The following is a 21,737-nucleotide window of genomic DNA, read 5'->3' on the forward strand; positions in this document are numbered from 1 at the left end:
ATAATTTAAAAAAATTTTTCTTTTTGGTGAGAACCATTGGCCCTGAGCTGACGTCTGTTGCCAGTCCTCCTATTTTTGCTGGAGGAAGATTGGCCCTGAGCTAACATCTGTGCCAGTCTTCCTCTATTTTGTATGTGGGACACCACCATAGCACGGCTTGATGAGTGGTATGTAGGTCCACGCCTGGTATCCAAACCCGCAAACCCTGGGCCACCGAAGCAGAGCATGTGAACTTCACTATGCCACCAGGCTGGCCCCCAAAATCATAGTTTGTGAACAGGGGTCCCTGCATTTTAATTTTGTACTGAGCCCTACAAATTATGTAGCTGGAATTGATTACCATCCTGGTAATTTGATGTTTTCAAGGAAAAAAAATACATATATATAAAATAAATATATATATATATTTATTATATATATTATATATATAAAATATATAATATATATATAAAACAAGCTCCTTTGGTAATAACAATGGCTTAATAATTTTTTTGTTGCTGCTTTTCTAAATAATTTCCTATCAGATGCCCACACTTATCAGGGTATAGAGCAGAGATTTTAATGCTATTCAAGCTAAATACTTCATCTTGGGCTTGCCGTTTCTGCTCTTCTGTTTCATACCACACTGATGGTGATTGTCTTCCCTGATGAAACTTCCCGTCCTCCTTTGGCACGTGTGGTGGCTGTGAAGTACTGTCCCATCCCTTGCCACTCCTAGGTGCCCATTTCGGCGGAATGTGCTTCAGCGGAAGGCGAGGTCGCTCAGAGGGTCTTTGAACAGTCTGGAGGCAGGAACTGGACTTCCACTTTCCTTGCCTACGTAGATCTAACTAATTGCTTCCTTGACTGAGACCTTTCAGAATATCTGTCTTTAACACATGGTGTGTCAGGGGGCACCCAACCTGATCAGTTTATAATGTCTAGATACTCTGCTCCCCCACGTTTTGAAAACTAGGCAGACCCTACCAGGGCTTGGCCACTATCAACCAACAGCCTTCGCCCCGAGAGCGAGCCTGACTGCCCTGTGGCCCCATGGTGCTCCTGGTGCTCTCACACCTCTGCTCTTCAGCTGTCCCTGCGGCCGCGGCTCCTGGCCCCAGTGGTGGTCAGCAGCCCGAGTGAAGCAGGGCCCCCCACACTGCCGTGTGCACTGGCCTTGGAACCTACTCTCTCTCCCCTGGATGTGCTGGAACCCACTTTGCTCGTGGCGTTGGTTCAGGCCTGACTCTGCCCAGCATTTCCTCCAGGATGTCACAGTCACCTTCTTCCAGGTACCTTTCATGCCACATCACTTCATCAATGAAAAGCCTCAAAACACTTCTCTTGTTCCCTGTAAGAATGTCTGCAAGGCAAGTGAAGAAGTCATTATTGCCCCATGTTTTGACAGAATGCAGCTTCCAGCTGGCGGTGCCTGGAAAGTCCCTTCCCCTCACTGCCCTCCGCTGCCCTGGGCCCGCTGAGAGGGCTGACTTAGGCGAGGATCATTCTGTCCCCGTCTGCCTGGGTGGCCTGCCAGCTTCTCCCCGCAGTAGTGATTCTGTTCCCCTCTTGCTCTCTTCTTTTATCCCAGCGCGACTACGTGAACCATTCTTTTCCCTTCTGGCACATGAATATGTTTCCTAATTTTTTAAATTAAACTATATCCTAAAGGCCCTTTTTGGAAAAGGGAGTGGAGTTTCTCTGTATTTTTCCAAAGAACAGACTAAGCACTAGTGAATAAAGCGAGATATTGACCCATGGTGTATTAGAAGTGTGGGAGCTGAATGTAAGAGCAAAGACATGATAGACTGGGGACCACCCTCCCCGTCGCTGGGGAGACCCCAGCAGGAGGTGAGTGGTTGTCCATCTGGAAAGTTGTGGATAGGATTCATGCACGCATAGACAAAATATTCTAGGCTCTCAGATATGATAGCTTTGGTATTTATCTGCTTCAGTCTGCCTAACAAATATTGTCCTTCTCTACACCTGTCTTTGTTGGCACTTTTGATTTTTACTTATATTGTGAAGAAGAGGTAAAAAGAACCTAAGGGGAAATTTGTGCTTTGCCTTCTTGTCTCACTTAGGATACAAACAGCCGGTGCTGGATAAGGGATCACACTTGAGAGCACTAGTTCTCAACGCTGTGAACGTTAGAATCACTTTGGGGAAGAAGTGGGGATAGAGTGGGGGTTAAAACAAGTGATCCAGCCCCACTCCAGACATCGGCATAAAAATACCAAACCAAAGCAAAACCCCACCCCTCCGAATCCTGAACCACAGTTCTAGAGACAGCTCCCTGTGCATGGAGATGTTCACGTTGAGGACAGATGGCGGCCAAGATACTGGAGAGGGGATTCTGACCTTAAAAATTTTTTCCAGTATCAGATTCTGTGATTTTACATAGAGTTATTATCATCAGAGCAATAAAATATGGCATCTCTGGACATTCACACAGTCAAAGGGGAATTCTTAAGCTGAATTCTACTTTGCAATAGAATTTACTTTAACTGGACTTTCCCCCGTGACCATTAGATGACACAGGTGTATATAGCTGCCTTAGAGAGAATGCTGTTATTCTCGTGAGGCGTTTGTTTTAAACATCCTGTTCTCAGGATGCCTGTGAAAGTGTCGAGTGCCCTTTATAGTGGCTGATACTTAGAAAATGAATCCTTATTTGCTATCAGAGTGATTACACATCATGTTTCTTGAAGTGTGAGAAATTGATTGTGCATTTCTCCTGATTAGGCAGCAGATGGATTTTTGTTTGTCGTAGGATGTGACCGAGGGAAGATCCTCTTTGTCTCGGAGTCTGTCTTCAAGATCCTCAACTACAGCCAGGTACTGCGCATGCACCTGTTAGTGGTGGGCAGCCTCACAGCAGCCTACTTTTCAGAATAATTATGGTATTCAAGTCACATGTGAAATGTTTAGATTGTCCCCCCACCCAATCCTTCTTCCAGAAAATTCTTTACTTCTTAATAGAGAAATGAATTTAAACTTAGAAAAACCTTTTAATATGTTCTATGTTTCCCCTGTTGGAAGGCTTGACTCTCCTCTCAGCAGCAGCTTTATAACTTTCTCATTGCTGTCAACTAAATATCCCACCATCATAGGGTGGGGGTGGAGGGCAAGGGGCTGTCGAGGAGGAAGAAAGGTAGGCTGATGATCCAATACCAGAGAGTAAGAAAACTGGGAATCCACCCAAACTGCACCTGCAAAGATGTGTCACCTATTAGCCTTGTCGAACCTCAACTTCCTAAATAAGATAAACATTTCTGGAAGGTTCTAGAGCAGAGCTTTTCACCTGTTATGTCCCTAGAGCTTCTGTTCACTCACTCGCCGATTCATTTATTCAATCAACATGCTGGTGTTTGCGTGGAAATCTGGTAAGGCAGAAGAATTGAAGAATCAAACTAACGTCTATATGAATTAGAAGTGAGGTGACCTCGATGTTTCCAAAGTGTTTTGCTCTTTTTAGTCTTAGAGCAAAGTTGTGGGGAAGTTGTTATGATCTCTGCTGATAGAGTAGGCTGTTGAGGCGCATGGTGTGACCCAACTCACATAAGAACAGAGAGGCTTAATGGAGCTCGAGTCGGAGCCCACGCCCCGCAGTCCTCCTGCTGGGGTCTTACAGGAATGTGTGCGCATCAGAAACAAGCAAAAAGGCATATCCACAGCTGAAAGGTTCTTGCCTTAGAGGAGCATGAACTATTTATATAATTGAGCCCTTTAGCCTCATGTGTTATCAAAACCAAACTCCTGATGCCTCATTTGCTGTCTCTATCCAGGCAGAGTGACTGGACATGTATACAGGTGCACATGTGAAATATCTGACATTGTCAAGCTTCAAAATACAAAATAAAGGCAAAGCACCTGTTGGATAATTTATATTCCACATGCTGTTGACTTGGCATCTTTGACGTTTCACCCCCACAGAATGATCTGATTGGTCAGAGTCTGTTTGACTACCTGCATCCTAAAGACATCGCCAAAGTCAAGGAGCAGCTCTCCTCCTCGGACACCGCGCCGCGGGAGCGGCTCATAGACGCAAAAAGTGAGTGCGGGAGGCCGCCGCTGCTCCCCAGCCGCCATGCAGGCGCTGCAGCGCAGGGTGTGGGCCGTGGGCTGGGCCTCCGGGTCCTCCCTCTCTGCCCTTTAGCTGGGTCACAGGGGCTGTCTTTGGCTAAGTGGAATTATTTACATTCCTTTGTGTTTGTTTTGTTTTACATATAGAAGAAAAAACTCAACATTCAAATTCCTAGAGAGGAAAACAGCTTTGATTTGATTCTGTCTGATTTTTAGTCACTTTTTTTCAGAATCTAGAAATTCCCGGTTGTACACTCCTGAGTTTAAAGGGTTCACACCAGTTAGATATCTTCCCTCTGAAAAAATCACCACTCTTTATCTGAGTGCCACACGGATAGCCTCATGAAAGCAAGAAAACCTCAAGTGTAAATATGTTTCTTTGACCAAAGTGGTTCCTCGTTAGATTGGCTCCCCTCCTGGCTTCCTTCTTGCAGCACTGGAACCACCATTCACATTCCACCCCCAGCATCCGGCTCCTGCATCCCCTCCCTGTCTCCTGTGTGAGGCCCCAGTAGCACTCTTCTCCTTTAGTCCTGTGGGAGGCTGTGCACTCCAGCAGTTAAGAGTGTGGACTCTGAAGTCAGATTGCCAGGCTCATGTCTTAGCTCTGTCATTTACTAGCTGTGTGACCTTGAGCAAGTTACTTAATCTCTCTGTACCTCAGCTTCCTTATCTGCAAAATAGTACCTATTTCACTGGGTTGTTGTGCAGATTAAATATGTTAATCTACATAAAGCACATGGGACGGCTCCCAGCATATGGTATGCACAGTATCAGTGTTGGTATTCGCCTTGGCCCAGTGCATGGCCTACCTAGTTTCCTGCTTCCAAGCTCTCCATCTTAATCTCTGCAGGGAGATACCACAAAGGAATCTGCTTTAAAACATCCTCTTCATTAAGGCACTCCTCCTCTTCCTAAAAGTACAATGCAGACCCTGGTACCTGGCCCTGGCAATTTTTTAGTGACTTGAGAATAAGATGGATGATGTTTGGTCCTTGCCTTTAAGGCTCCTACCGTATAGTCAGGGAGACAAGGGGACAGAATACGTGCAGCCATCGAAAAAGTACCAGGCATAGAGAATGGATGATTAATTCTCATGTGGGCGTGGGGACAGGCATCACTGAATAGATGACAACTGAAGTGGGTTTGAAAAGATGAATTAATGTTTGTGAGGTGGTGAAGAGAGGAAAAGAGCAAAGGAAATGATTGGTGGATGGGTGCAGAGGTGTGGTGCCATGTGGCCTGCTTGGCGCTGCTGGAGCAAAATATGCAGGGGTGGGGGAGGGCTGGACTGTGAAGACCTTTCGTCCATGGGGACTCGGTGAAGGGCTCTGGTCTGGGCGGGGCAGGTGTGGGCTGGCGTTCTGGGGAAAACCACAGAGGTGGCCATGTGGGAGGCAGGTTGAGAGGTGAGACCCAGGAGGAGCCCTGCAGCGGCCACTCCTCTCACAGTTGCTCCCGTGATGGGCGGGGGGCACTTATTCCTCCTGGGCGAGATCTGTCGACCCGGCTTCTGCACTGACAGGTAGCCGGTGTTGCTATCAGGATCACAGTCCTGCTTCTCCTCCAGAGACTCCAGTTCAGCTGATCTAGAACAGCACAGTCCAGTGGAAACATAATGCAAACCACAAATATGAGCCATATATGGGACTCGCAATTTTCTGGTAGCCACTTTAAAAAAGTAAAATAAATGTAAAATTAATTTTAATACTATGTTTAACATGCTAAATCCAACACGAGGGGTTTCTTTGGTACCACGTCTTTGAGATCCTGTGTGTATTCACACTACAGCACATCTCCAGTCAGGGTAGCCACACCTCAGGTGCTCAGTCGCTGCACGTAGCTGGTGGCTACCGCATTGGACAACACAGATCTGGACTGGGGTCCAGGGAGTCATATGCTGATAAATCATCCAGGGGATTCTGGCCACAGCCAAGTTTGAGAACTAATGGCAATCCTGCTTCCTCCTTTCCGTTCCAGCGTCCAAATCTTGCCCATCCTTCAAGTCCCAGCCCAAGTTCCTCCTCCTCTGGGAAGCACAGATTGTCTCCGCCATTTATTTGGCACTAATCCTACGTCACCTTGTGTTATCATCAGTCTTTTCGTGGTGGACTTCCGTTTCCCCTTCTCAGCCATGAGCTCCTGCGGGACAGGAACCCCCTGCTACATTTCCTTTTATCCCCCAGAGCTCCTAGTCCATTCGTCCGGGAGCTGCATTCTCCGTGATCTGTAAACACTTCCAGATTGACAATGGACCTATCCATACTGCATCTTTTAACGCCTAAACTGAGGAGAAATGTCATTCTCATGCCGTTGTTATAAAACAGCGAGGCAGGAAAGAAAAGGCTTTCTTCAAGGTCACACGCCCCCTGCTGGCAGACAACACTACCCTCAGTTTATCACATTTTGTGTATTGATTTGCAGCTGGACTTCCAGTTAAAACAGATATAACCCCTGGGCCATCTCGATTATGTTCTGGAGCACGACGTTCTTTCTTCTGTAGGATGAAGTGTAACAGGCCTTCAGTAAAGGTTGAAGACAAGGATTTCCCCTCCACCTGCTCAAAGAAAAAAGGTAACCCTTTAACAGTTCTTTAAAGTCCTGGTGTGGGCGAGCCTTGCCCTCTACACTGGAGCTCCCAGCAGGGTGTTGACTCCGTGGTTCCAAGCTGGTCAGAGCGGTGGGCCCCAGCATTGTGGCCAGGACCCCACTCTGCCCCCTACGGTGTAGGGCAGTTAGGGAGCAGAGGAGAGTTGGAAAGCCCTGATGTGTTGTCACGATGACAGATTCATGGGAAGGCTTCCTCTGTTTAGATTCTGCTTGTTTAATGTGGTTGAGAAAGAATACTCTCAGCCACGACCCTAATTGCCTCCCGAGCAGCCACCAGTCCACCAAAATCACTCTCGCTGAATTCTCCAGTGAACTTCCTGTTGCTAAACGCAATGGACACTTCTCATTTGTTTTTCATCTTGAAGTATTCTCTTCCCTAGGATTCCCTGAAACCACATCCTTCTTGTCTCCCCTGTCCTCTGTCACTCCGGGCTCTCTTCCTGGTTCCTTTTGCTGGCTCCTCCTCTTCCGTCCTGGGCCTCCTTCTCTTCTCCATCTACACTCCATCCATAGTGATGTCATCTACTCCCTTAGCTTTCAGTGCCATTTATATGCCAGTAACTTCCAAGTTTATATTTCTAGCCCAGACTTCTCTTTTGAACTCCAGATCTGTGAATTGACTGCCTATTAAATCTACCTGCTTAGATAGCTCAAGGGCTTGTCAAACATGATCTATAGAAAAGGAACCGCCTGAGCTTCTCCTTGATGTAAACGGTGCCACCATCCATCTAGTTGTGCGTGCTAGAAACCTGGGAGGCACCCTCACACTGTTCACCCCCCACCCCGATCCAGTCAGTTACGAAGTCCTGCCGCAGTGAATTCCTTCTGCAGAAGTTAGCTGCAATATGTTTATCTGTTTTCATGTTTACCCCTATCACTAGATCCAGGCTGCCCTCAGCTCCCACCACTTCTGGTGAAATAGGCTCCTCATACTTTCCATCCTTCCATGCAGCAGCCAGAATGATCTTTCTAAAAGCAAGTCTTTTTATCAGTTCCCTGTTTAAAACCCTTCAATGTTTCCCATTGCTCTTCAAGAAAAGTTCAAATTCCTTACCATGACCATGCAACCCCCACCCCTGCCACTACTCTGTACGTTTGAGCCTTGCCGACTTCCCTTCCCTCCAAGGTCTCTGTACACGGTGTCACCTTGGACTGGAATTCCACACCTCCCCCACTGCCTTTACCTGGCTCACTCCAGCTCATCCTTGCGTTGGGCATCAATGTCTGTCCCTCACTCCCTCAGGCTGCCTTATGTTGTCTTGTAGCACCCTGCAGGTTTTCTTTCTAGCACATTCTCACAGTTGCAGTTACGGAGTTATTTGTGTGGTTATTTGTTTAAAGTCTGTCTTCCTCATTAGACGGTACACTCCACAAAGCCATGTCTGATTTGTTTTCTGCTGTTTCCCAGTAGGTAGCACAGACCCAATGCTTGGTAAACACTCCATAAGGAGTTGTTTATTATTGAAATCCACAGTGCTCCACACTTAATGTGTCCCAAAGTGAAATCTTTTCTTCCTCTCCTCTGAAACCTCCTCTGTATCCTCTCCCCTGAGTCAGTGAACTCTACCACCAACCACTCAATCCAAAAAAGTTGGAGTCATCTTCATTTTCTTTCTTTCATACCAAATATTTTGATATTCACACCAAATCCCAACAGCTCTATCTCAGAAATTTCTCCTGAGTCCTCCCCGGCCGCCTTCTCGTCCTCAGTGCGCTGCCAGAGCTCAGTCCTCATCATCTCTTGCTGTCTTATTGTCCTTCTTCTGGTTCTCACTCTCTTCCAGTTCACCCGTCACTCTGCTCCTAGAGCATCCAGACCATGATTTGATTTTGCTGTTTCCCCACTTAAATACCTTTGGAAGCTCTCCATTTCTTATCTGAAAAAGACTAACGCATTTGTCAGGAGATAATCCAAGACCTCTGTAATCTGCCCCCAACCTGCCTTTCCAACTCGACCTCTGCCCTTCCTTTCCACTTCAACCCCATGGAGCTCTCTGCTGTTTCTCGTACAGGATATGCCTCTGTGCCTTTGCACATTCTAGTTCCTTAGACAGTGCTCATCCTTCTTGACTGACCTCCTACATTGTTTTTCTGGGCAGCCTTCCTTTCCCCAGGTAGATTTAAATACACCTTCCTTGGTTATGTAATGCCTTTGGTATAACCAGCTCTCCTAAGACATATGACACTGGATAATAATTATCTATTTTTCTGTCTTCCTCTCTTACTAGATGCTCACTTCTGGAGAGTAAAGCTTTGTTTTTTATATTTTGACTCCCTACCTACATCCTATAGGCTGCCTTCATGCCCCAAAACCACACTGACATTAACCATGGACTTTGCTTTCTAGCAGATCGAAAAAGCTTCTGCACAATCCACAGCACAGGCTATTTGAAAAGCTGGCCACCCACAAAGATGGGGCTGGATGAAGACAACGAACCAGACAATGAGGGGTGTAATCTCAGCTGCCTTGTTGCAATCGGACGACTGCATTCTCATGTGGTTCCACAGCCGGTGAACGGGGAAATCAGGGTGAAATCCATGGAATATGTCTCTCGACATGCGATAGATGGCAAATTTGTTTTTGTGGACCAGAGGTGAGAGTACGCACGTTGCCTTTGAACAATAATGGTAGAGGATTTTTAACCCTGTGGGAAGCAGAGAAGACTGAGCCGTTGGCAGGCTTTCCTAAGGCTAGAGAGAGAGAAGGAAGTGATGGGGATCTCTGCTAAAAAGTGAGACCCATAAGAATATCATCGTAAATACTGGGATTTTTCTCTGTGACATTCTTTGGCATATAGAGACAGTTAAGTGGGGTGGTTTGATGTCCATGGCTGAAAGAGAAGTAGTAGGCATAGCATGCTATCTGAATGTACGGAATGTTCCAGACCATTACTGTGATTGGAATTCTGGAATGTAGGACTTGGGAAAGATAATCTAGTCCTGAGCTGTCCAATATAGTCATTCGCCATGTTAATCTCGTATGGCTATTCAAGTTTTAATTTAATCAAGTAAAATTTCAATTCCTCAGGCTTACCAGCCACATTTCAAGTACTCAGTAGCCACAGGTAGCTAATGGCACAGATATAGAACGTTTCCATCATCGCAGAAAGTTCTGTTGGACAACACTGACCTAGTCTAATCTCGTTTTTTATGGATGAGGAACTGAGGCCCAGCCTGAAGACTGGCCTCCTCCAGGGTTCACAACTAAGTGGTGGTAGACCTGGGCTAAGAACTCACATGTCCCAAGTTTCCCCTGCTCTCTGCTGCCTCCTTAAGAATATTCATAGGCTAAGAATTTTTCTGGCTGCTAGAAATAGTCACTAAAGGCTGGAGAAGGAGACAGCCACTTTTTAAGGTCCTTGTGGCTCCTGCTCCTGGAGCTTCTGGTGTTTGGTTATGCTGATAAAAAGTAGGCATTGAAACAGAAGTTTTGTACTGGGGTTTGGATTTCTGCCACATTTTTATCTAACTAATATAGTTACCATTTTTAAACCTCCTAAAATTTGATTTCTTGTGATAACAGCCCCTTTGAAAGGCTTCTTTGCTTTCTTTACCTCCATTTTTATAGCCTTGATTTAATTCAGTTGCTTAAAAAAAAATTATCCTCGTAATAAGCCCTCTGAAAATCCACCCAGCGTTGAACTTGTTCTCATTGGCTGTAGGAGGGTTCATCCACGCAGAGATGCTATTAATTGTCTGAATGGCTTTCTCTTTTGAAAAAATTCCTTCTAGGGCAACAGCTATTTTGGCATATTTACCACAAGAACTTCTAGGCACATCATGTTATGAATATTTTCACCAAGATGACATAGGACATCTTGCAGAATGTCACAGGCAAGGTAAGCTGGGCTGTACAAAAGGCTGAGTTTAAGGTGTGCCCTGCTTCTAGACTAGTCCACATAACCTTCCAGAGAAGTCTGCCCTTAGCCATGTGGGAGTCAGCCAGCCCAAGAGTCTTGGGGCCAAAACAACTGTGAAGAGAGGAAGCTGATGCTCCCAGACCGTTTATCCCCTTACAGATAACCCATCCCTGACTGCCTAGGGTTTTCTAACATAGGCCTGGACGATTTATGGAAGGCATTTCTTGTTCAGAGGATTTACCTGGACCCTGGGAAGATTCACTATGGCCCAAACCGGTCTAATTCTCTTTTCCATAAAATCCTGCACTGCTTCCTGTATTTTCCTCTTGACTAATAGCGCAGCCACATATGTAGCCTCTTGAGAGAGAAACCAGCACTGGCACCTTCCTTTACTTCATCGTCCACTAGATCCTGTTCATCCACTTCAGACATGCATTTCCAAAAAGGCCCCTTTTTGCCACCTCCCCTTCCATGACCCTGGTTCAGACCCTTGTGCCCATCTGATAATTGTAATAGATTCCCCCTGCTCCCTTCTGCCCCCAGTCCATCTTTCATCTTCCACAGTGACCCCATTTATGCTCCAATGGATCGAGCCTGGTAATGTCACATCCCTGCTTAAAACCTCCTACCTTTATACTCAAGCCCAAATGCCATGACAGGCGTTCAAGACCCTCCACCTCCTGGCCCTGACCCACCTCCACAGCCTCATCCCTCATGCCTGCCTGCCAAGCCCTGTGCTCCAGCCACACTGACCACCTCACTGTTCCCTGGGCCCAAGGCCCTGCCACTCCTCGGGCGCTACTTGGCTCTTCCCTCCCTCCTTGTGGCAAACTCGTATTCATCCTTAAGGCTCTGGTCACCTCCTCTGCATAGCTGCCTTTCATTCCTCTCCTAAGGGCAGAGGTCATATCCTGTCTCCTCTCCTATCTACAGTGCACAGTACATGAAAGGTGCTCATTACATGTTTATTAGATGAAAGGATGAGGTTTGAATAGGTGAGTGACCTCTCCAGATTCAGAGGTCCTAAAAATGCTGTACTGCCCCCAGGCTTTGTGATGGGGAAAGAACATGGGCCCTTTGGACAGTGCCTCTCATTTGTTGGTGTTCACTTCAGGCTGATTCCTGTTAGATGCCTATAATGCAGTTATTCCCTGGAGACTTCCTTTCATACACTCTGAAAAATAGTAGCAGATTCAAAAATGAGTTGCGAGGCTCTGATTCAGACCCTCAGAAACAACCTGTTCTCTGAAGTGCCAGCTCCCTTGGCTTCTTAAAGAGTGATGGCATTGAAGCCTGAGAACACTTAGGATTTGGTTAGTGTAATATACTGGTCTGAGGAAACAACAGTGTTCATGGTTTCTTTGCATTTTCAGTTTTACAGACGAGAGAAAAGATTACAACTAATTGCTATAAGTTTAAAATCAAAGATGGTTCTTTCATCACGCTACGGAGTCGATGGTTCAGTTTCATGAACCCTTGGACCAAGGAAGTAGAATACATTGTCTCAACCAACACTGTTGTTTTGTAAGTGTTTTTCCTATATCGAAAGTTCCCTTGCTTCAAAGAGAAATGCCTTGGGTCCTTACCTGGGAAAAGGGGGTACAAGCAACAGCCAGTATCACATCCTCTAATACCACGTTGCTAATATCGTGTGAAGCCTAAGGATTGGCAGAAGCCAAAAGGGTTGTTAACAAAGGACAAGCGTCAGTACTCATACCACACAGACCCCTGGCTGTGGAATTGCTCCAGGAAACAGCAACATTTCCTTCCTGATAAAGCAGTCAACTTTTGAATTCTGCAGGCCCTGCACACTGGGTATCTGCTGGTACTGCTGGGGAGGGAAGGGTTGACAATCCATGAAAGCTGCCACCTGCTAGGTGAGCAGGGAAAGGAAAGACCTCCTCTTTGGCCAGGCCTGCTCCCCACATCTCCTTCCCCATGATGTCCAAACCCCCACCTGTGGTTAGAGCTGAGCAAGGGGCCAGGGCTGGGTGCACTATAGGCTGGCAGGAGAGGAGGCCTTCTAGCAGTGGCAGTGGGCTGCTGCAGTCACCACCTCTGCTGGAACCATGTCCCACGCAAACTAGGAAGGCCCAGGCAGGCAGTGAGGCCAAAGGCCGGGATGCTGTCCATCATGTTATCGAACAGCGAGGAGACCTGTTGAGCCACTCAGACACTTCATTTTCTGGCCTGTCCAGGTCCAGAGTGGACTCCGGACACCTTGGCCAAGGTGAAAAGTGCACAGTTCTGAGCAGGCCTGACTCACGTTTCCTTATTGCTGGGATGTTCACAGAGCCAACGTCCTGGAAGGCGGGGACCCAACCTTCCCGCAGCTCACAGCATCCCCCCACAGCATGGACAGCATGCTGCCCTCTGGAGAAGGTAACTATGTACTGCCGGGGCTTTGGGGCTTGCCTCTGAGAAGCTGCTTGTGGCCAATATACCCTCCCCTCAAGTATTTGTGGTCCCCAGCCACCATATTATGTGGAACAAGGGAGGCCTTGAGGGGATGAGCACTAAGGACGCTGTCATCTCACTTTCACTGTTGAACCTGGAATACTGGGAACTCGTTTTTGCCTTTCCTGAGGCTGTCTAGACCCTCGAAGCCCTTGAAATAGCAAACTCTTTGCTCCCCTTGTGCCTTCCTTCCTGTGTGTTGCCCAGTGGCTGTGATGTGAAGTGCTCTTCGGCGACTGTCACTGGCTCCTATGGTGGGAGGAGGGTGTCTGTCAGCACTGGGGTGTATGCCATACCCAGCAGGGCTCCCTTCCTGGGTTCAGCCTTGGCCCCTGCTCTCTGCACTCAGCTCATCCTTCCCCAGGACCGCCTCTGCTTGCATGGCTTCAGTCCCCACCTCTATCCATCAATGACTCCTACATCCGGTCTTTCTCCTGAGCTCCAGATCTGTCTCTCCAACTGCCTCCTAAACAGAGCCCCCTGGGGTCCAAAAGGCACCTGACATTCAGCATATCCAAACTGATTCTCTGTACTCCCTCATCTGGTTGGTTAGCCAGAAACCTTGACTCCTGCCTGTCTCCCATTCTATGTAAACATGAAATCCTGTCCCTTCGCTCTCTCATCCCTCTCCATCACCACTGTTGCCACTTCACCCTCCTCATCTGTAGCCTGGATTATTGCAGGTAACTTCTTAACCCTCGTGTCCCTCTCCCCCTCCACCATAGTTCATTTTCTATGCAGTGGACTTTCTTAACCCAAATCTAGGTCAGTGCCTTTTCTGTGTAAAGTCCTTTGGTACTCCTCATCCCCTTGTGGATGCTGTCCAAATCTGTCAGTATGGCATCCAGGGCCCCTGATGATCTGATTGGTACCTGCCTCCAGTTTCACCTACCACTCCTTCATCATCATCCATACTGGGTTGTTGGAGTAGTCTCCCAAGTCTTGCTTTGCTTCACTGCTCTTGCATATACTGGTTGCTGTGCCTGGAATGCTTTCTCCTCCTTACCTCACTGCCAAGCTAATTTATACTCCTCTCTCAAGACTCAGATCAGATTTAAACTCTTGCAGGAAGCTGTACCTGGCCCAGGATGGCCTCATGCATACTTGTCAAACTTATCACACTTTGCTCCAGCCATTGTCCATCTTGTCTGTCTCCTCCTTAGACTGTGAGCTCCTTGAGGGCAGGGATGCTGACGTATCTCTGTGACCCTGGCTCACAGCACAGTGGTATTCACTAAACGTAGGTTGAGTGCATGAGGGGAATTAGATGCTTCATGTCAACACTTCAGCCTCTGATCCTGGAAGGGAACTTGAGCCTTCTCCTGCTGGAATGCCTTTTCCTGACAAACTGTGGCTCTAATACCCCTCAAGGCACAATCCTAAGGTTGAACTTCAAGTGGATCATGAGATGAACTGGTTTTAACACACAGTAGCGTTGTTTCCCGGCTTTCCCTTCTCCCACTCTTCAATTCCTTTGTTGTAGGTGGCCCAAAGAGGACTCACCCCACTGTTCCAGGGATTCCAGGGGGAACCAGGGCTGGGGCAGGAAAAATAGGTCGAATGATTGCTGAGGAAGTCATGGAAATCCACAGGCAAGTAACATCGTCCAGTTGCTCCCTTAAACCAGTAGTTCTTAACTCAGGATGTTTTGTAATGTCTGGAGACATTTTTGGTTGTGACAGCTGTGTGGGAGGTTGCTGCTAAACATCCAGTGGATAGAGACCAGGGATGCTGCTTGCTAAACATCCTACAGTACATAGGACAGCCTCCCTGCCCCCAATAAGGAACTTTCCAGTCCAAAATGTCAATAGTGCCAAGACTGAGAAATCCTGCTTTAAATAAAGAAGCTAAACCCAAACAGCCCCAAGCTAAAGGCAACTCTTTGGGAGGCTCAACTTTCTTATTACTTTGTCTCTCACTCAAGGAGCTTCCCAGTGAGGATGGATGAACACTAACATTACAGGACTGCGGGAGTGGAGCTGTGAACTGCCAGAGTGATCTGGGCCATAACAAAACATTAGCCTCTTTCAATCAAAAAGCTGCCTAGGGGAGACCAAACAAATCGGCTAACTAATAGGAGCTTTCTTGAGTGGAATTTTTTTTCCATATGAAAGAAAAGAAGTGGAAGCAGTTTACATGGGTTTGAGTCCACATGTCTGCTTGGCTGTGCTTAGGAGATTCACTTAACTTCTTGGTCTCTGTTGACTTAAGCATAAAAGAGAGGCAATAGCTATCTCCCAGGGATTGCTTTAAGATTGTGAGAGAACTCAGAAAACCTCCCAGAAGAGAAACTGACTTACAGTGAGTGTTTGAAAATTGTCAATTGAAGTCTTTAAGAGCAGTCATTGAGAGGGAAGAAGTTATTATAAGTCCATTTGAATTTGGGGAATGGAGAGAGTGGTAATCAGTTCTTCAGGAATGCAAACTTGATGGAACATAATCATAGGAAAAGGAAAAAATTACTGCTATTCCCTGCTGGCACTGGATTGATTCTCTCAGAATTGGAGGCTGGCCTAGTGTTCCAGTTGGCCATAGAGGGGCTCTTATCCCAGTGGGAGCACAGCTCTGTTCCAACCCTACAGGAATGATGGATGTGGCTGCTTGAGTCTCCTTTAGGAAGGAGATGTGAAGGTAGTGTGTGCTAATCAGATGCTTATCAGCCACTACACACTCTATGCTTTGCTTGAGACCCTCCAAGAACAATACAAAGTCCTTGACCTCAAGGATCTTCTAGTCTTTAAGAAGCCTGTTTTCTTTAGGATAATACAAAAAAGGGAAAGTGCCTGGGCTGAAGCAAGCAAAGGAGGAAGGGTTTGAACTTGATCTTAGCTGAGGTTTGTGATGAAGGTGGGTGTTCCTTCTAGAAAAGACAGGCACATGCTGGAGTGGGCATGTAAGTGGCATATTCAGCGTCAAGAAGCCAGCCACCTAAGTGGGCAGCCTCCTGATAGGAAGGAGCCACAGAGTGATGGAAGATTGCTAAGAATCCTAAGGAGTCATGCTAAGCAGTTTAGTCTGGAAGAAAATTGTAATACCCCATTCATTGTAGGATGCTGAACAGGTGTCCAAAGTGGTATGTTAATAAGCATTGTGGAAGTTGGACTGGAATAGGAAGAGAGGAAGGTGAGCATACTTAATAACCCAGGAATGAGGCCCATTCTACAGTGATGATACTGTCCCAAAGAGAAATCAATAATAACAATTTAAGGACTAGATATTGATCAAATAAGTGATGATGAAAACGCAATTCCAAAGTGAGGAACCTAGGAAAATGGTAGTTTCATAGACATAAGTAGGGAAAGGTAGCAGACATTCAGCAATTTTTCAGTAAGCAGTTAGTAGCCATCTGTGTATGCTGACGGCATGGTCTCTAGCTGTATCCTGCCTTTGAGGAGCACATGATCCAGGGGAGAGAGAAAGCTTGTTCACTTACAAATCTACAGGACTAGGCAGTGCAGGCCAAGAGCCAAAAGACTGCTTGGCAGTGGAGGGGTCTTGGGTGACCCACAAATTGCATTCATCCATCTAGGAGCTAAAAGCCTGGTGGTCACACAGCTGCCACCACACTTTCCCTAAACCTCTAGCTTCAGTGCCACGCCATGGCTTCCTTTCCTGAGGTCCTTTCACCTGACAGGAATTTATGTGGATTTATAGTTCTAAGTCTTTCCCTCTGTAAATTATGCCGAGAAATTCACCAGCTGAGAAGGGCCTGAACCCATTTTTCATCATCTGTTGCCTTAGAAGACGATGACTACTGCTACTGCAAGGCTACTTTCTAGGTGTAGCTGAGCCACCACAGCACCCTCCATTTCCTAAGAGTATTTACTAGCTAAACAGTATTTGTAGGAAAGAAGATAAATCATTTGTTATAGATTCTAGTTCCTGGTATCAAAGATGGAGGTTGACTTCTAAAGTTCCCTCCAACTCTGAGATCTGGATTCTGTGAAGAAATAAAACTTACTTGAAATTCACTAACCCAAAATCCAAACCCTAATCCAAGGGCTTTGTCATTGAGATGGCCTGACTCCAGGGTCTGCATCCTAGATCAGGTGCCTATGGGATAAATCCAGCTTATCACCTGATTTTTGTAAATAAAGTTTTATTGGAACATTGCTACACCCATTCATTTACATATTGTCTATGGCTGCTTTCAAGCTACAATAGCAAGGTTGAGTAGGTATGACAGAGACCACATGGCCTACAGAGCCTAAAATAGTTACTATGACCCTTTACAGAAAGTTTGCCAATCCCTATTCTAGGTCATCATCATCCTTCTCACCCTCACCCCTCAACAAAACACATGCACTCTACTGAAAAAAAGGAAAGGCAATGTACCTAACTCCTCTTTTCTCTGACAGGATAAGAGGGTCATCGCCTTCCAGCTGTGGCTCCAGTCCATTGAACATCACAAGTACACCTCCCCCTGATGCCTCTTCTCCAGGAGGCAAGAAGGTAAGGCTGATGACTCTCAGGCTAAGGCCCCTCTTAATCTAGCGAGCTTCTTGCCCGAGTTCTGAAATGTTGGGGGTGGCGGTATATAATTAGAATTGCGGTTGCTGAAACAAGTTGGACCCTTTTCCCTCCTGGAAGTAAATGCATCTGTGTGAGGCGAGGTACAAAGCACACCAGTTGAGCTAGGGAGGCTTGCTGGCATCCTTAGAGGATTTAATCCAAGAGTGTGGGGGAAGGCAGAAAGAGATGATTCTAAGGAATGGGGAGCTATCACTCTCTTGCGGTGAGGGAACAACTCAGGAGCTATCAGGAGGGAAGGATTAGTGAGTACCTCACAGAGGAAACTATCTACTTCTCTGCCAGGAGTTTTTGAGGGAGAAAATATTAGTGTTGAGCGTAGGCACTGGAAACAATAATATCACCAGCAGTGCATTGGAAGGCAAGCCATGCTTTTGCAGCTGCAGAATACTTGGGAATCTGCCGCTTGGGTTTATTGTGGTGTGGCAGCATTGGGTACAACTAGTTTCAGTTGTCAGCCCTCATGAAGAGCTGGCTAGAAGACTACGCTATAGATAGGCTTAGAAACCACTCATCTGTTTTCATCTTTGACAAAGAATTTACAAGTCTAGGCCCATGTTAATTTTAAGTCATAAATCTGTTTATAGTGCCTGATGTTAATACAGCTTAGGATGACCCAAAGGCCAGCATCTTTGGACATAAAGTCTTCCTTCCCCTATCTCCCAAAATATACAGAGGGAAGGAATATTAGTAATTTACATAGATGGGACTCCTAGGGCACAAACTATCAAAAGCAGGAGATGGGTTTTCGAAACTGGGCTCCTGAGAGGCTCAGGTGAACCAGGAGCTGCAGTGCTCCAGGTGGAATGGGGTGGGGGCAGATGGTGAGGAAGGTAAGGTCAGGACTCCTGCTTCTACCAGGCAGCTTTACTTCTATTTTATATATGAATCTTCTGTAAAAGGCTCTATTTGAAAAAAGGTTTTGCCCCCACTCTCCCTAAAAAGATTTTAAAGTCAATAAATTAATGGGTAAGAGCATGGTCAAAGTAAGATAGACCTGGGGTTTAAGCCTGGTTTTGCCATGTGCTATGTGATCCTGTACAATTTTTAAGCCCTAGTTTTCTTTATAATGGGGCTAATATAGATTGGGACAGCTAGCATCTTTGCACATGAAGATCTATTATGAGACAATATATGTGAAAGTGTCTGGCCTTTGATAGTGACTCAGAAAATAGCACTGATGGATGAATTTGGGGCTAGTCACACCCCCATGCCACCCTGGCTTGCAGGCTGTGCTCTTAGCTCTGTTCTCCTGTTATACCCCTAGGTCTTTCCTCCATATTGGATCCACCATCTCCTTAGGGTGGCCTCCCCTTCTCTGCTTCTCAATTAACTTTCAGGCACATGGCTTCCTGGTATTACCAAAAATCCCATCACAGTCACATGTTGCTTAGCGACAGGGACACGTTTTGAGAAATGCATCATTAGGTGATTTCATCGTTGTGCAAACATCATAGAGTGTACTTACCCAAACTTGGATGGCATAGCCTACTACACACCGAGGCTCTGAGGTACTAATCTTATGGGACCGCCATCATATATGCAGTCTGTCACTGATCGAAACTTTGTTATGTGGCACATGACTGTACTGTTTTGAAAGGTTATCACTCCAGTATGGTGCTTAAACATTACTCAGGGAGCTTTCATATACATTCTCTCATCTTATCCTCACAAATTTATAGGTGACAAAATCCAGGTCCCAGATGTTAAATGATTAGCTCAGCATTTGTTAATAAGTATGGCCCCAAACTAAATTTAGGTCTCTTGACTTCTGATTCTTTTCATACCAACTGCTAGAGATCTAAAAGTGTACTCTGCATCATAAAGCCCCAAGTATTTTTGAGGCATTTATTAAAAATGTTTCCTTTTCTTTGGGCTTATAAAAATGGGTCTGGGAGAAGAAATTCTGAACGTATTCTCTTATGAGTCCTCAGCAGCAGGACTTATAAGACCTAAACAAGATGGAGTTAAAAATGACAGCAGCATTAAATGGTGTACCAAAGTCACAGGAGTAAAGGTAGCCCCATGCTTCTAACCCTTCCAGTCACCTTCAAATTTGGCAGGTCCAAAAATATGAGCCATTTAGCTTGCCAGTTGTTTCAGTCAGAATCAAGCTAAAAAGGGGAGACTAAGTGAGTCTGGACATCCAGAGGCACTAAGGCAGATTCAGATAAAGCAGCAGTTCCTTAGATGTCATCTGTAGTCTTTGAGGGGTGCCCCAAGATCCTTTTAGGGGTCTGCAAGGTCAAAACTATTTTCATAATAATGCTAAATCATTATTTTTATCACAGTGTTGATACATGAACTGATTGTGCAAAAACAATTTTGGGTAAAACTGCTGGTGCTTTTGCAAAAATCAGGGCAGTGGTGGGGCCGGCCCTGTGGCCAAGTGGCTGAAGTTTCATGCACTCTGCTTCAGTGGCCCAGGTTCGAGGGTTTGGATCCCAGGCACAGACCTACACCACTCATCAAGCCATGCTATGGTGGTGACCCAAATACAAAATAGAGGAAGACTGGCACAGATGTTAGCTCAGGGATAATCTTTCTCAAGCAAAAGAAAGAGGAAGAGTAGCAACAGATGTCAGCTCAGGGCGAATATTCCTCAGGGAAAAACAAACAAAAAAAATAGGGCAGTGGCACCAGACTGTGCTAGTAGTCATTATATTCTTCACTGCCATATACTCACAGTAAAAAAATAATGAAAAATGTTAAAGCCAGTTTCATTTAAAAATGTCCATAATGAAGCAATAAAAATAATTACTTTTATAAAATCCTTGAATAAATCTTAATACTCAGTGTATGCATAAAGCACTTGTGCTGCATACTGAAGTATGATGGTTTCCTCAAGGAAAAGCACTTGTGCAATAGTTTAAGTTATAAGCTGAACCCTTAACTGCTTTTTTCATAGGACACCAGTTTTACAGTTGCAAACTATGGTTATTCTGACTTGGGTATTTAGCACACATTTTCTTGAAAATCAATGAAGTGAACCTGTTACTTCAAGGAAAACAACTGACAATATTTGTTGCCTATGATTAAATTTTAGCTTTCAAGCAAAAAGTAGAATTTTTGGAAAACTTGTAACTGCTACTTTGCACTTAACAGCTTCCCAAAACTTCAAAGATATTTCCGACGATGTAGGTAATATTAACAATGATGATGTTTTGATGTTGTACAATGAAATGTGTCAACATTTGGAAGACCTGCATAACTCAGTAACTAAATGACCAATTTAAGATACTTCAAAGTCAAGCAAAGGTATACGATCCATCCCAAGTGCCAAGATATACCAAAGAATTTTAACATGATAGAGCAGAAAAATTTCATTGCTATGATTTCAGATTCCACACTGCAACTGATTTTTAAGAAACTTCCACTTGTTGAGTTTTGATGTAATATCAAAGAAAAGTACCACAATTATTTGAAAAGGCTATTAAAATACACCACCCTTTTCCAACTACATATCTATGGGAGGCCAGATTTCCTTCATATACTTCAACCAAACAGCATATCTAAACAGAATGAATGGAGAAGGAAATATGAGAATGTGGTTAAATTCTATTAAACCAGACATTCGATTTGCAAAAAATGTAAAACAGTGACACTTTGCACTAATTTTTTGTTGTTGTTTTGGAAAATGGTTATTTTTCATTAAAATGCTATTCATGTTAACATGTAATAAGTTTATTATATTTTAAATTTATTTTGAACTTCAAATATAGTAAATATTGATAAATAGAGCCCTCATAAACAAAAGTTCTTTGGAGTACTCAATCTTTAAAGAGTGTAAAGGGGTCCCTAGACCAAAAAGTTGAACTGTGGAGATGAAGTCATAATGCCATCTACTGGCAAGGCCTGAAATCACTGCGTCTCCTGAAATCCAAGCAGCTACCAAACTGTTCCTCACCTACATCCAGATGCTCCTCAGAGATGCTTTTCTAAATGAGACCGAGCCAGGGGAAGGAAGCTGCGGGGAGAGACAGAACTCGAGTTCTGCTACTGAGGAGTGGTAATTATACTTCTCGGTGGCCTACCTTAGGAACTTAGCCCACTGGTTCCTGAAGTCAGCACCTGTAGTATAACTGGCGATGAGAGATTTACTTCTAGTGATTTGTTGTTCACTTGTGACTCGTCAGCTGTGTCTCTTCGCAGTTTAACGACTCCTTATTCTACAGCAACATCGGTTGCTCTCAGGAGGTTTACTCCCTTACAGTG

At 45.4% G+C, this 21,737-nt stretch overlaps 1 protein-coding gene across 51 annotated transcripts in view; it reads left to right on the forward strand.

Moving 5' to 3' along the window:
* ARNTL (aryl hydrocarbon receptor nuclear translocator like) overlaps window positions 1-21,737 on the forward strand; it is a 103,518-nt gene that overhangs the window by 79,919 nt on the left and 1,862 nt on the right. For 25 of the 51 annotated variants that reach the window (XM_070272033.1, XM_070272032.1, XM_070272027.1 and 22 more), the window contains 9 exons: window positions 2,725-2,817; window positions 3,916-4,033; window positions 6,490-6,639; window positions 9,023-9,269; window positions 10,408-10,514; window positions 11,909-12,059; window positions 12,829-12,917; window positions 14,476-14,584; window positions 17,351-17,444. In XM_070272033.1, the coding sequence (XP_070128134.1) occupies window positions 2,725-2,817; window positions 3,916-4,033; window positions 6,490-6,639; window positions 9,023-9,269; window positions 10,408-10,514; window positions 11,909-12,059; window positions 12,829-12,917; window positions 14,476-14,584; window positions 17,351-17,444 (1,158 nt within the window). Of the gene's footprint in view, window positions 1-2,724; window positions 2,818-3,915; window positions 4,034-6,489; window positions 6,640-9,022; window positions 9,270-10,407; window positions 10,515-11,908; window positions 12,060-12,733; window positions 12,918-14,475; window positions 14,585-17,350; window positions 17,445-21,737 lie in introns of all 51 variants that reach the window. The other 26 variants (XM_070272035.1, XM_023644128.2, XM_023644125.2 and 23 more) reach the window with 4 other exon arrangements.

This window comes from Equus caballus, chromosome 7, assembly GCF_041296265.1.
Source record: "Equus caballus isolate H_3958 breed thoroughbred chromosome 7, TB-T2T, whole genome shotgun sequence".
NCBI lineage: Eukaryota > Metazoa > Chordata > Mammalia > Perissodactyla > Equidae > Equus > Equus caballus.